At 54.5% G+C, this 12642-nt stretch overlaps 6 protein-coding genes across 6 annotated transcripts; 3 read left to right on the forward strand and 3 right to left on the reverse strand.

The window, feature by feature from the left end:
* Positions 1–125: 125 nt before the first annotated feature.
* On the forward strand, positions 126–1454 carry PFLUO_LOCUS8359 (E1 ubiquitin-activating protein aos1; the record flags this gene model as incomplete). Its single annotated transcript, XM_073786085.1, has 4 exons — positions 126–165; positions 223–280; positions 335–506; positions 564–1454. The coding sequence occupies 4 exons, from the start codon at positions 126–128 to the stop codon at positions 1452–1454; spliced, it is 1161 nt and encodes a 386-aa protein (XP_073642376.1).
* A 429-nt stretch (positions 1455–1883) lies between these two features.
* Positions 1884–3621, reverse strand: PFLUO_LOCUS8360 (uncharacterized protein; the record flags this gene model as incomplete). The annotated part of the gene is made up of 5 exons (XM_073786086.1): positions 1884–2167; positions 2223–2352; positions 2406–3251; positions 3317–3394; positions 3502–3621. 5 exons carry the CDS (start codon positions 3619–3621, stop codon positions 1884–1886), a joined length of 1458 nt encoding a protein of 485 aa, XP_073642377.1.
* Positions 3622–4040: 419 nt separating this feature from the next.
* Positions 4041–4446, forward strand: PFLUO_LOCUS8361 (uncharacterized protein; the record flags this gene model as incomplete). The annotated part of the gene is made up of 3 exons (XM_073786087.1): positions 4041–4058; positions 4114–4196; positions 4284–4446. 3 exons carry the CDS (start codon positions 4041–4043, stop codon positions 4444–4446), a joined length of 264 nt encoding a protein of 87 aa, XP_073642378.1.
* A 518-nt stretch (positions 4447–4964) lies between these two features.
* On the reverse strand, positions 4965–8993 carry PFLUO_LOCUS8362 (GTPase-activating protein; the record flags this gene model as incomplete). Its single annotated transcript, XM_073786089.1, has 1 exon — positions 4965–8993. The coding sequence occupies one exon, from the start codon at positions 8991–8993 to the stop codon at positions 4965–4967; it is 4029 nt and encodes a 1342-aa protein (XP_073642379.1).
* Positions 8994–9829: 836 nt separating this feature from the next.
* Positions 9830–10351, forward strand: PFLUO_LOCUS8363 (60S ribosomal protein L39; the record flags this gene model as incomplete). The annotated part of the gene is made up of 3 exons (XM_073786090.1): positions 9830–9937; positions 9994–10094; positions 10303–10351. The coding sequence occupies 3 exons, from the start codon at positions 9830–9832 to the stop codon at positions 10349–10351; spliced, it is 258 nt and encodes an 85-aa protein (XP_073642380.1).
* Positions 10352–11262: 911 nt separating this feature from the next.
* Positions 11263–11953, reverse strand: PFLUO_LOCUS8364 (uncharacterized protein; the record flags this gene model as incomplete). The annotated part of the gene is made up of 4 exons (XM_073786091.1): positions 11263–11466; positions 11534–11701; positions 11756–11841; positions 11905–11953. The coding sequence occupies 4 exons, from the start codon at positions 11951–11953 to the stop codon at positions 11263–11265; spliced, it is 507 nt and encodes a 168-aa protein (XP_073642381.1).
* Between the last annotated feature and the right edge of the window lie 689 nt (positions 11954–12642).

Here is a 12642-nt window from a genome sequence, read left to right on the forward strand (position 1 = left end):
GGAAGGAGAGAGCCACACGTGATGATTAAGGTAGCTGATTAAGTTAGGCATCATCTCCGAGTTGCAGCTTGGCTCACCCTGCTTGCCCCTGGGTTCCTTCTCCCCAACACAATCTAGAAGACACCATGGCGGACCCAGAGAACTCCGAGCAGTCAATCAGCGCTGGTACGCTCCGATACCGTTCGCATCAACCCCTCCCACTGACTCTTTTGCCCTGAATAGCTGAGATTGCGCTCTACGACCGACAAATCCGACTGTGGGGAGTCTCCGCGCAAAAGAAGTGAGCAACTCCTAGCCTGGTGGTTCTCCCTCAACTCTAACCTTCCACTCCCAGGATCGGAGCTGCCAAGATCCTCCTGATCAGCGTGAAAGCGCTCGCGAACGAAGTAGCCAAGAACCTCGTGCTGGCGGGCATCGGCTCGTTGACCATCATCGACCATGAAATTGTCACGGAGGACGACCTGTCCGCGCAATTCTTCATATCGGAGGAGCATGTCGGGCAGAACGTCAGTCTCTCCCTCTACCCGGACGAGGATCAATCCAGTACTGACAGACACACGCAGCGCGCGCAAGCAGCCGGGCCTCAAATCCACAAGATGAACCCACGGGTAGACCTCCAAATCGACACGGACGACGTCAAGACAAAGTCCCCCGAGTTCTTCGCTCAGTTCGACGTGACCATCGCCACAGACCTCGACTTCATGACCTACAACTCCATCAACACCGCCTGTCGCGTCGCCCAGAAGCCGTTCTACGCCGCCGGCCTGCACGGGTTCTATGGGTATGTCTTCGCCGACCTGATAACCCACGAGTTCGTGATCGAGCGCGCCAAATCCAACGTGCCGCCTCCACAACAAGAAACACCCACCCGCAGCGTCGTGGACATCGCTACCAAGAAAGAAAACGACAAGACCATCGAGCTGATCACCAAGCGCGAGACATACTCCCCCTTACTCCTGGCCAACACATCCCCCCTCCCCGAAGACCTCACGCGCAACGCCCGGCGCCGCAAGCAAGTAACGCCCCTCCTCAGCTGCCTGCGCGCACTCTGGGAATTCCAGAAACAAGGCTTCGGCGCCCTCCCGACCTTCTCGCAGATCGACCTCGCCGAATTCACCAAGCTCTCGCGCGAAGCGCACCACTTCCTCAAGCTCGACCCCGAAACGCTGGACGCGGAGTTCCTGCGCAAATTCCTGCAGAATCTCGGCAGCGAGCTGAGTCCCGTCGCGGCGTTTATGGGCGGGGCCCTGGCGCAGGACGTGATCAATGTTCTCTCCGCGAGGGAGCAACCGCTGCAGAACCTGTTGCTTTTCGATGGTGATCGCTCCATCGGCCCTATTTACTCGTTGCATCCGTTTTTCTCGCCGGGGATGGAGGCCCTGGCTGCTGTGCCGCCGGTGGCTAATCCCATTCCGGTGGATGGGAACGTTGTGCCGCCTTCTACCGTTGTATGATTGTCTCGTCGGAAATGGGACATGGTGCTTTTTTTCTTATTTCTTGGTTCTGGTTGAACAAGCCACGGCGTATTTGCATTTCTTTTTTATTTCTCCGTTTCTGCCATCATCCCTCGATGGAGGGAGGTGCTCAATTAATGCCGTCATGTCATGTCATTTTCTCGTCCGTGTACGATAGAGCTCGATATCTACTGCCTGCAAAATCAGAAATTCATACGCGCAAGATCATGTTCAAAAAAAATCAATTCTATCAAAGGCGAGTGAGTAGTTCTTCAAGCAACAGCGCTCCCGGACCAAAAAGAAGAAGAAAATAGATAAATTGTCACTCTGGGAACAATTTTTGTAGTAAACAACATTCAAGAAAGCGGCGACAAGGTCGGGTGGATATATTATGATGAGCGCATTTCAATCAGTCTCTCTGGAAACGTCTCACTCCTTAATGAACGGGTTCTCCTCATCAGTCGCCTTTTTCGGGCCCATATGGTGCTCGCCCGAGGCACTGGCGACATCCGCGTCCTCGTGCTCATCGTCGGAGATGAGACCATGCAGCTCGAAGGTCTCGGCGTCGTGGATCTGCTGCGCCTCGGAGGCAGATCGGGCCCGGCCGTTCATGTACGGTTTGCGGGCGTTGGGACCGGACGCGGCAGCACCGCCCTGGTGTTCCGAGTTGGGCCAGGCGTGAGTGGCGTAGATGTGGAGGAGGACATTGACGACTGTGTGGAACTGTTAGTATCTGATACAGAGTTGGAAGGGCTGTTTGGAACGTACAGAGGAAGAGGATGAATGCGATGCTGAATAGGATAAGCACGTAGGAGACGTGCGTGATGCCGGCGTCGCTGAGGAGTTGCATTTGCTCTTCTGTGGCGCCCATGAAGAGGAAGCCCGAAGCGTACAGGAGCTGCGGAATTTCATTAGCTCGATTCGGGAAGAAATAGAGGTGGAAAGACATACGAAGGGGGTAAGGTATTGGAAGCTGTTCGTCTCCGACACATCTGTGGCGCTGATTGTGGGCTTGTCCCTCAGCACGAAGGAGATCTCAATGATTCGCGTGATCCCGGCAGCCATCAAGGTGTATCCGAAGATCGAGTGGATCATGGTACTGATCATCAGACTCTGTGGGTGCGCAGACATGGCGTAGCCGGTCATCAAGATGACTATGGCAGGGATCAGATTCCGCTTGGGCCGGCCATTACGGTTGCGACTCAGCCACATGCCCAGCAGACCCGCGCACCACCAGACAATCCCCATGGTCGTGTGCTGGAGATCATTGTGGACCCAAGCGCTACCCCAGCGGTGCTCTGTGAAGGTATTGACGCAACCCCAAGCAGCGATGACCAACGAATCAAAGAACTCCTGGCTGCGTCCCGTCCGACGCAACCAGAACTGGCCCACGAGCAACAGAATCGTCAAGAGAATCCCATACGCAATGAACGCACTGCCCATGATAAAATGAGCAAGACACTGTCCGAGATGATCCCCGCGACAGAATCCGAGTGCCGCAATCCCCCCAAAGAGCATCTGCGCCCAGCTGATAACGGGCATCGCCTTGCCGAGAATCCCATGCGCCAGCACAAAGATCCACCGGATGCGCTCTTGCCCAGCCCGCTTCAGGTGCATCCTCAGATACACGCCCAGCACGACCTGTGCCACCAGTATCAACATCAACCAGTTCGCGAAGGAGGCGTGGGCGTTATGCGAGTATTGGCGGCCGCCGTGGGCGTGGCCGAGGAAGTAGCCGACCACTGCGACGACGGTGCCGACGATTTGGACGGGGACGTGCCACCGGGAGCGCACGATCTAGAAAAGCATTAGAGAGTCTTGTCCGGCGGTGGAGACTGTGCAGAAGTGAAGTTCCAACTTACACCTAGGACCATGCCGAATGGGAAGATGATCCCAAATGTGATACCCATCATGATCATGTGCGTCCATAGCGTCGAGTCCTATCGGATTCAATTTGGTTAATTTGGGTGTCTTTCTTTTGTCTGTCTTGTATTGTTTGGAGGGAACAGAGCGGATCGCGGAGGAGGGAGGGGAGAAAAACACGTACGATAGGATCATCCGACATGGCGCCGCCCTCGGGGACGTTCTCATGGCCGCCATGCGCGAGGGTCGAGCCGAACAGACAGAAAAGGGCCAGTAATGACCCGTGAAAGTCGAGTCGGGCCATCGTGAGTGACAGGGTGGGTGAATAGGACGAGGGAGGGAGAGGAGAGTGTGAAAAAGAAGGGGAAGAAAGAAAAGACGCTGACGACTGCCGGATCCGCCTTCGGCCGGGGATCCACCTCCACCCTCGAATGGATATACTTCGCGGCTGGGCAATCGTCCACCACAATGCTGGATAACAGACGGAGAGATGGAAGAATGAAAGGGATTAAGAAAGAAATATATTTCATAGAATCGAAGACTCCCGGAAACAGCATTGAATGAACATTGAACAGGGAATGAATTCCATTGTGCTTATTCAGCTTACTTAACGTATCCCCTGCACCCTGATTGGTACCTGACGGGACTATTGCCTGCCGAAACAGGAAGCCCCATCCATCAACCATCAGCCATCACTCACTCACTCACTCAGTCACTCTGACCATGCCAGAACAGAACCTGGTCAGACAGATAAACACACCCCTCCTAACGACTTCCAATCTAACACCCCGCCCAGGAAATCCTCCGCGCCTCAATCACCGATCTCGAAACCCAGACGGCTCACCTGGAAGCCGAACTGGCTGAGATCACCTCCAAACTGTATGTACCTCAAGCCCATTACACACAGCCACATCCAGCAGATAAGGGACCACACACTTACGATTTACTAACCGGATCCAATTCTAGAAAGAATGACCCCAATACTACGGTCCGACAGCACATCCGTCTGCTGCACGAGTACAACGAGATCAAGGATGTCGGGCAGGGACTGATGGGGATGATTGCTGATGCGCGCGGGGTGCGGGTGGTTGAGATACATCGGGAGTTTGGGGTTAGAGAGAAGGATTGAGTTGGGGGTTGGTTTGCTTCTGCGAGCAGGAGCAATGCTCTGCTTTCATACTGTTTGCTCTTATCGATCTCCGGCGTTGGGTACGTGGTACCATGGACTGGAGAATACCTACTCGAGCGAAAATTCATGACGGCTGTTCTCGGTGCAAACTTTTGATGAACTTTTCTAACCATTGTATTTTCTTTAGTGGAGAGAGTGCATGCATGTATGATATCCTCATGACAGCACACGAAAGCCAAGCCGGACCAACTCCCTTCACACCCGATAGACCCAGATCTATTCGGCACCAAGCAAAGAACGAAAAGGACAGGAGTGGACAAATATAATTAATGCATACATCGAATGGAGAGAGTAGGAGGTGGTCAGAAGAGAAGAGGATAGATGTAGGAGCCGAGATGTGGGGATGACGTTTGGTGGTATGAGACCAAAGAGAAGAGGGGGAAAGGGGGTATAAGATGATCAGATCCAAAAAAAAGAAAAAGGAAGGAAGAAAACGCTGATAACACAAGTACAACCGATCAATGCGTCTTCCCCAGACTCTGGAGATTGACCAGCTCAAAGTACCGGCCTTTATTCTTCAGCAGCTCGTGGTGGGTGCCGCTCTCCACGATCTTGCCCTGGTCAAAGACATAGATGATATCAGCCTTTTGGATAGTGCTGAGTCTGTGCGCGACGGCAATCGTGGTACGGCCCCGGGCCGCAGCATCCAAGGCAGCCTGGACGACCTTCTCGGACTCCGAGTCCAGCGCCGAGGTAGCTTCATCCAGAAGAAGAATCTTGGGGTTGCGCAGGAGGGCACGCGCGATGGCGACACGCTGCTTCTGGCCGCCGGATAACATGCCGCCCTTGCTGCCAACCACCGTGTCGAAGCCTTCTGGGAGAGACATGATGAAGTCGTAAATGTTGGCGTCTTTGCAGCACTGGACGAGGGCTTCTTCGGGGACATCCTCGGCGTCTGTGCCTAGCAGGATGTTCTCCTTGATGGTGCCCTGGTACAGGGTTGGTTCCTGGCTGACGAGCGACAGGTGGCTGCGGTACGAGTTGACATTGAGGTCGGCGATATTCTTGTCGTCGATGTAGACGCCGCCCGAGAGGGCGTCGTAGAATCGCTCCAGGAGGGCGATGGTTGTACTCTTGCCGCATCCGCTAGGTCCGACTAGGGCAATGTACTGGCCCGGCTGGACACTCAGGTTCAGACCACGTAGGACGGGTTGTTCGGGCCGGGTCGGGTAGCGGAAGTGCACGTCGCGGAACTCGATGACGCCGTTGACGGTGTCGAGCTTCTCGCCCTCTTCGGACCAAGTGTCGATGGCAGGGCGGCGGTCGAATAGCGTCCTAAACTCGGCGGCGGCGTTCTTAGCCTTGCCCATGTCCGGAGAGAACGAGAACACCGTCCCCGCGGACTGCGCACCAAACAGAATCTCACTGAAGCAGACGAAGAACTGGAAGGTGGAGTACTCGTGCTTTCCGAGCAATGTACCGCCATACCAGAATCCCAGAGCAACGCAGAAGAACACCAGCGCTTGGGACATGGAATACAGCGTCGACGACCGGACGACCGACATGAGACTCGAGTGAGCCTGCTCCTCGAGCTGGCCGTGATACACCGACCAGACATCTGCCTCGCGCGTGAGAGAAGCCACAGTGCGGATGGCCGAGGTGGCTTCGCAGGCATAGCTGGCAGATACTTCATAGGCCGCCTTGGAGCGCTGCTGGAACGCAGCGAGCATGTAAAACCGGTAGAAGCCACAGGCAAGAAGAACGGGAACGACCGAAATGCAAACCAGAGCCAGCTTCCACCCAAAGGAAAGGGAGATGACTATCGCTGCGATGAGGGTTGTGGAGGTCATCAGGATCGTGCCGAGCGTCTGTCCACTGATCCCAGACAGATGCTTCGTCTCTGTCGAAAGGAAAGAGGTCAAGGCACCAGTGCTGTTTTCTTCTTTGTCGAAGAAGTTGATATCCTGACGGAGCATGGTCCGGAATGCTTGGCTGCGTGCCTTGCGGATAAGTCGCTCAGAGCTAAAGGCAAAGGCAACACCGTGGATCGAGAAGGTGAAGAACTGGACAATGCCAACGACCAGGAACATCAGCGACCAAAAGTCGGCTTGGGATCGCAGCTTGGCGTGCATGCTCGCGGGTAGAGACAGCGCGCTGATCGCGTGGGCGTACAGGAAAGCCTGGGCGGGCTGGCCACCGCCGGCCAAGATGGAGGAAAAGAGGCCGACGACCATATACTTCCACTCTTCCTTGTTGAACGAGGCGATAAACTTGATCAGAGTCAACAGGGAGTATTTGTGGCGAGCCTCTGAGCCCCTCTTCGAGAGGACAACACTCGAAACCGACTTGCGAGTCTCGGTGCGTCTGAAATCCTCCTCGGGGAGAAGAACCTCTTCATCTTTCAAACCACTCGCGCCACTGGCGACAGACTTAACGCGCGACATGTGCTTCTTGGCGATGGAGGCGTCGTCGTCGTCCTCGTCTGTGGTCTCCTCCAGCGCATCAGCTTCCTTCTCCTCGTTGATGCGTTGCGCCTCCACGAGTTTGTGGTAGGGACCACCCTTCTCAACCAAGTCGTCGTGAGTACCCTGCTCGACGATCTGTCCGTTGACAAAGACCACAATGTTGTGCGCGGATTTGATAGTGGACAGGCGGTGGGCAATCACAATCGTAGTGCGACCCTCCGCGGCCTTGTCGAGTGCCGCCTGGACAACACCCTCGGACTTCGTATCCAGGGCCGAAGTGGCTTCGTCCAGCAGCAAGATCTTGGGGTCGCTCACAACCGCGCGAGCAATGGCAATACGCTGCTTCTGACCACCAGACAGCAAGAACCCTCGCTGACCGACGTTGGTCTCATATCCCTCGGGAAGACCCGTGATGAACTCATGGGCATTGGCCATCTTGGCCGCATCCTCGATGAGCTCTCGGACTTTCTCCTCCGACTCTTGCTCAAATCGAGTTCCGATCAGACCTTGGCGAATGTTTTGATAGATGGTTGTTCCGAAAAGCACCGGTTCCTGGCTGACGAGCGAGATCTGCTGGCGGAGCCAACGCAAGTTCAGTTCCTGAATATCATGGCCATCTAGCAACACCGTGCCACCAACAGGCAGGTAGAAACGCTCGACCAGCCCGACTATCGTGCTCTTTCCTGAACCAGAGGGTCCGACCAGCGCAGTGGTCTTTCCAGCGGGGATCGACAGCGAGACGTCCTCCATGACAGTCACCTCCGGACGCGAGGGATAGATGTGCCGGACATTGCGGAACTGAATATCACCCTCGACATGCTCGAGAATCACGCCCTTGTCCGTCGTCGGGTCCACCGGCGACGCGCGGTCAATCGTGCTGAAGATCTTCGCCGCAGCAGCCACCGCACTCGTAAAGGCCTGTCCGTTCGGACTGACATTCCCCAAACTAAATGAGCCAATGAGAATAGCCATGAGAATCGTCAGGACCTGGCCCACGTCGACCTTTTGCTCGACCAAAAACCGTGAGCCCATCCAGAACCCCAGACCGTAGTTCAGGAACATGATACCAAACATGGCGCCCACCATCACGCCCAGGGCCATCTGCAGACGCATGCCCCATCGTTCGGAAACCTGCAGATGCGCTTCATACTGCTTGGCGAGCTTATCCTGGGTGCCAAATGCGGTCGCGTTCCGAATGGAACTGATGACCTCCTCGGCAACCGTTCCACCGGCACCGGTGCTCTCCAGCGAGAGCTTGCTGAACTTGATGATGAACCGGGAACCACCGCCCATGATGAGCACCAGCGCCACAATGGTCGACGTACAGATGCCCGCCAGAGGGGCATATTTGACATAGGCGACCACAAAGGCCGTCACGAACGTGGCCACGGCGGTCAGGGTCAGGCCGACCTTTTCGGACACGCCGTCCTGGATCAGGTTGGTGTCGGCGGTGATGCGGGTGGTGACCTCGCCGGCACCCAGCTTGTCAAAGTAGGCAATGTTCTGGCGCAGAATCGCTTCGAGGTAGTGCTCGCGGATCTTCTGGGTGACGTGCTCGCCGGTATAGATGAAGCCGACGGTGCTGATATAGACGGTGACGAATTCTGCAATGCCCAGATACACAAAGTACAGGACATTCTTCGTGAGCTCGTGGTAGAAGGAGTCGTAGGAGCTCTGGTGGAGCGCGATGGTCTTGAAACTGGTCGCCAGGGATCCGAAGAGGATGGTGAAGAGAGGCAGGGCCGCGCCCGCCGCAATGGCGCAAATCGCGCTCACCACGAGGATGAGGATATCCATGTGCGAGGCATAGCGATACAGGCCGAACCAGGAGATCTTCACGACGGGCGCATCCAGCTGTTTCTTCAGGATGGCCTTTTCGTGTTCGGGGAGGTGGGCGAAGACCGCATCCTCATCGATCGCAATGGCGGCCTTTGGGGCTTCTTCTTTTTCCTTGCCGTTGGCCGAGAGGGTCGAGCCGGAGTCGTAGGTGTGGTCGCGCGGTTTTTCTTCCAACTCTGGTGCAGGCACAGTCTCCTCCGCCATCTTGTCGACGGAGACGGCACCTTCCTCCGGCTGCTGCATTCTGGTTGTTGGATAAGTAACGATGCGACGAGAAGATGCGGGGGACTTCTTCACGGAGGTGGAGCTACTCCATTTAGTTTTGGCGACCGATGAGTTTGAGTGGAAAGAAGAGAAAAATCAAGGACAAACCGGATTCAAGGGAGTCCAGGGATTTGCAGACGGCCACTTCAATGATAAGCAGGAATCTCGGAGAGCACAAAAACCCGAGAAATTCAATCATTCGGAGTGCCTAGCTTCCGGGTCACTATGCACGCACAGACCGTGGGACTAGCTCAACACCTTCCCGATCGATCTCGATTATTGTCGTAGTTGATCCTCAATCCTCTAGTCCGAGGTGTCGGTCACTTCTATCTACTCTAGGAGGGTCCTGTAGGTACACCAACATTCCGGCGCAAGGGCATGCCAGGGACCACCCTTCCTTGGGGATGTGCGACATGTTCGGCATGAAAGCACCCCCCGTGGTGAAACACCAGGGACACGCAACCCACTAGTTCCAGAAACGACACGAAGACTCTAAGGCGACGAGATGGCAGTTTTGCCTCCGGGAGCTTAGCGTCGGGTTCGGCCACCACCCGAGCCAGGCTGCACTAATTATTAATGAATCACGTCCAATTTGAGTGATGCCGTATTCGGGCAATGTAGATGCCAAGAACGACAGGGTTTTTCTTCACCGTGCTGACCGACATTTTACGCGGCTCAGTTATCGGCGAGGGCTGCTTAGGGGTCATGGAAGGGAGAGAGAGCTTCCTGGCGGGGGAATCATAATTGTGGATGCCTGAATCATAAAGATCATGCCTGAAGAGACAATCCTGCCTCAGGCACACATTACTCATCACATGACCGTCCAAGCGAAGCCAAGCCCCAGCCGCACACAAACCACCCGAACTCCCGACAACTTCTTCCCCATCCACCAGCTCGCCATCGCGACACCCTTCAAGATGCCGGTACGTGCTGGTCACAATATACAACGACATACGAGATACTAATGCACCCCGTCTAGAGCCACAAGTCCTTCCGCACCAAGCAAAAGATTGCCAAAGCCCAGCGCCAGAACCGGCCCATCCCCCAGTGGATTCGCCTGCGCACCGGCAACACCATCAGGTAAATCACCCCTGCTACAAATACCCCCCTGTTCCTCGCGGTGGATGTGAACCGATCGATCGGGCTACAAAATATCGGTTGGTGGTGGAGGGGGACAACATGTTGGGAAATGGAGATGAAGATGAAAAATGAAGATGGGAACGAACGAGGAACCAAAATTGCCGGATCATCCAGACACAGCCAAACTAACAATCTCTTCGTCTCACAGATACAACGCTAAGCGGCGACACTGGCGCAAGACCCGCCTGAACATCTAAATTCGAACCCTCTTGCTCGAATTATTCCCGCTCCTCCGGTCCTCGGCTCGTTTCGATACTTCTGTTTCTGCGATGTGCTTTCGATTCTATCCTCTCGATGTCGTGATGCGATGCGATGCAATGTGATGTGATGTGATACTGGTTTTTTTTTATCTGTGTGGCTTGGCTGCTTTAGTCGATGGAACTACGTCAAGTCCGGTGGAGAAAGTCCTTGTGATGCGGTGTGTCTATTGTCAACTACCTCGTTCTTCATGAACGACTGATACCACACCCCTGGGCATGGTGCAGTTAGCGTTATGTTGTCTTCGCTGGTGGAACGGTGGTGTTGGAGCGGCGAGGAATGATGTTCTGCTTCAAGTCAAAAAATCTGATGGAATCCAATTGAATGTCCTTTTGTCTTGCATTCATTCTCTTCTTTTTTGCTTCCTTCGTACCGTAAGCTCTGTCGGATGACAGAGATAGCTCTTTCCTCCTATCTTATACGACTACATATATCTCACACTACGACAAGGACTATGGTTGAGCAATGACTTAATGGTCCCTTTAATGCATCTAGCCAGAACTCGCTGCCGGGGACAGGTGAACTTTCCTTTTTTATCCATGGAGGCAGAGAGCAAGTATCACGGTGATCCGCGTTGAAAATACCGAGCAATGGATCCCCAGTAAGTCAAGCGTCGATCGGTACATGAAAAACACATACAGCGAAGAAAAAGGAAAAGAAAAAGAGAGAGAAAAGCGGGCTGACCCTAACGCCATCGGGCTCTTTCACCCGTGAGTCACAACATGATCAGAGCATTTCTTCGAACTGCAAGCAAGGGAATCACAAATCGTTAATGTGTGGAGCGAAGGAGAGAGGTGGGAGAGAAGAGGTTTAGCGACTGGCAAGAATAAGGTAGTTAGCAGCAGCGACTTCAATAAGGACAGGGCAAGAAAGAAAAGACGTACTCCTCAGCCCACTCGTTCTCGCGCCGGATCTGGTCCTCCTCCTCGGGCGTAAAGTCGTTCTGGATGTTGAAGGTTTTGCGGATCTCCTCGGGCGACTTGCCCTTGATCATGTTGGCGACAGTCTTGCAACCGACGTCAAGCAGGGCCTTGATATCAAGGTAGTTGGCGGCCTGGTGGGCGGGGTAGGATGTTAGCATGGCAAACAAGACAGGAGGGGTCGTAGGTAGGAAACAATACCAAGATGATCTCAAACAGCATCTCCTGGTCGACCTGCATGAACTTCTGGTCCCACTCATCAATATCGGTCGTCTTGCGGCGGTTGTCGTCCTCGTCGCCCACGGTCGGGGGGTCGTTCTTGTGGTGGTCGCACCACTCGATGACCTTCTTCAGGACGGCCTCGTTGACCTATTCACGGTATCAGCGGCTGCTGATCTGAGACAAGAAGGAAAATGAACTGACGTTGGGGATGGGGATCGCCTCGCCGGAGTCGCCAAGATCTTCGAGCATGTTCTTGATCAGGACAGAGCGTTCGGCCACGGTGCGCTCTGGTGGAGGTCTGGGTTAGTGCAGGCACCTTCAAGGAGGGTCAAGTCTGATCAGCAACTTACCGACCGTGAGGTCGACGCCATCAGAGCTGGTGAGAATGATGGAGGTCATGTTGCTGCTATGTAGAGGTGACTGGGTCAGGTCAGCGTTTGCGGAGGGGACAGCTGGAGGGGCGAAGTGTGGTAGGACTGACGATGAGAGGGAGCGAGTTGTATGGAAGACACGGAGAGAGAGTAACTGAAAAGACTTGAGCGGACAAGTCTGGGGGGGTCGATATGAATGGAGAAGGGTGAGTCGAAGGGCAGTGTAGTTAGTTAGTAGGTAGCGGGTGGCCGTCCGAACACGACGGGGGCGGAGGCTGTTAGTCAGTGACGAGGCTCTGCGCAAACAGCCAGTCAGTCAGTCAGCCCACGCTGTGATGCTGCCTAGTCAAAGGAGGCACCGGGGTCCTTCTTCTTGATTAGGCAAAATAATAACTAGTATGAAATGATATTATTCTATGACTTCAAATGAAGTTCTATCAGTAGGAACACCCCGTACAGATGTATATTCTGTCGGGTATACAACGGGGCTTCGACCACCAACACAATGATGGAAAACACCACCGGCCAAAATCATAGGACAAACAACTGGCGCAGTACGCATTACAAATGCTAAAGCATAGATACCACCTAACAATAGTCCTTATGCAGGGGGTGTGGTTGCTTAGTACAGACGGTACGGTGTTCAACCGAGCATGATATCATCGCCATAATAATAATAATGCGCGCCTGGCTTTCTTTTTTCCCCCTAACGCACCA

The sequence above is a fragment of the Penicillium psychrofluorescens genome (genome assembly GCF_964197705.1).
Source record: "Penicillium psychrofluorescens genome assembly, chromosome: 5".
NCBI lineage: Eukaryota > Fungi > Ascomycota > Eurotiomycetes > Eurotiales > Aspergillaceae > Penicillium > Penicillium psychrofluorescens.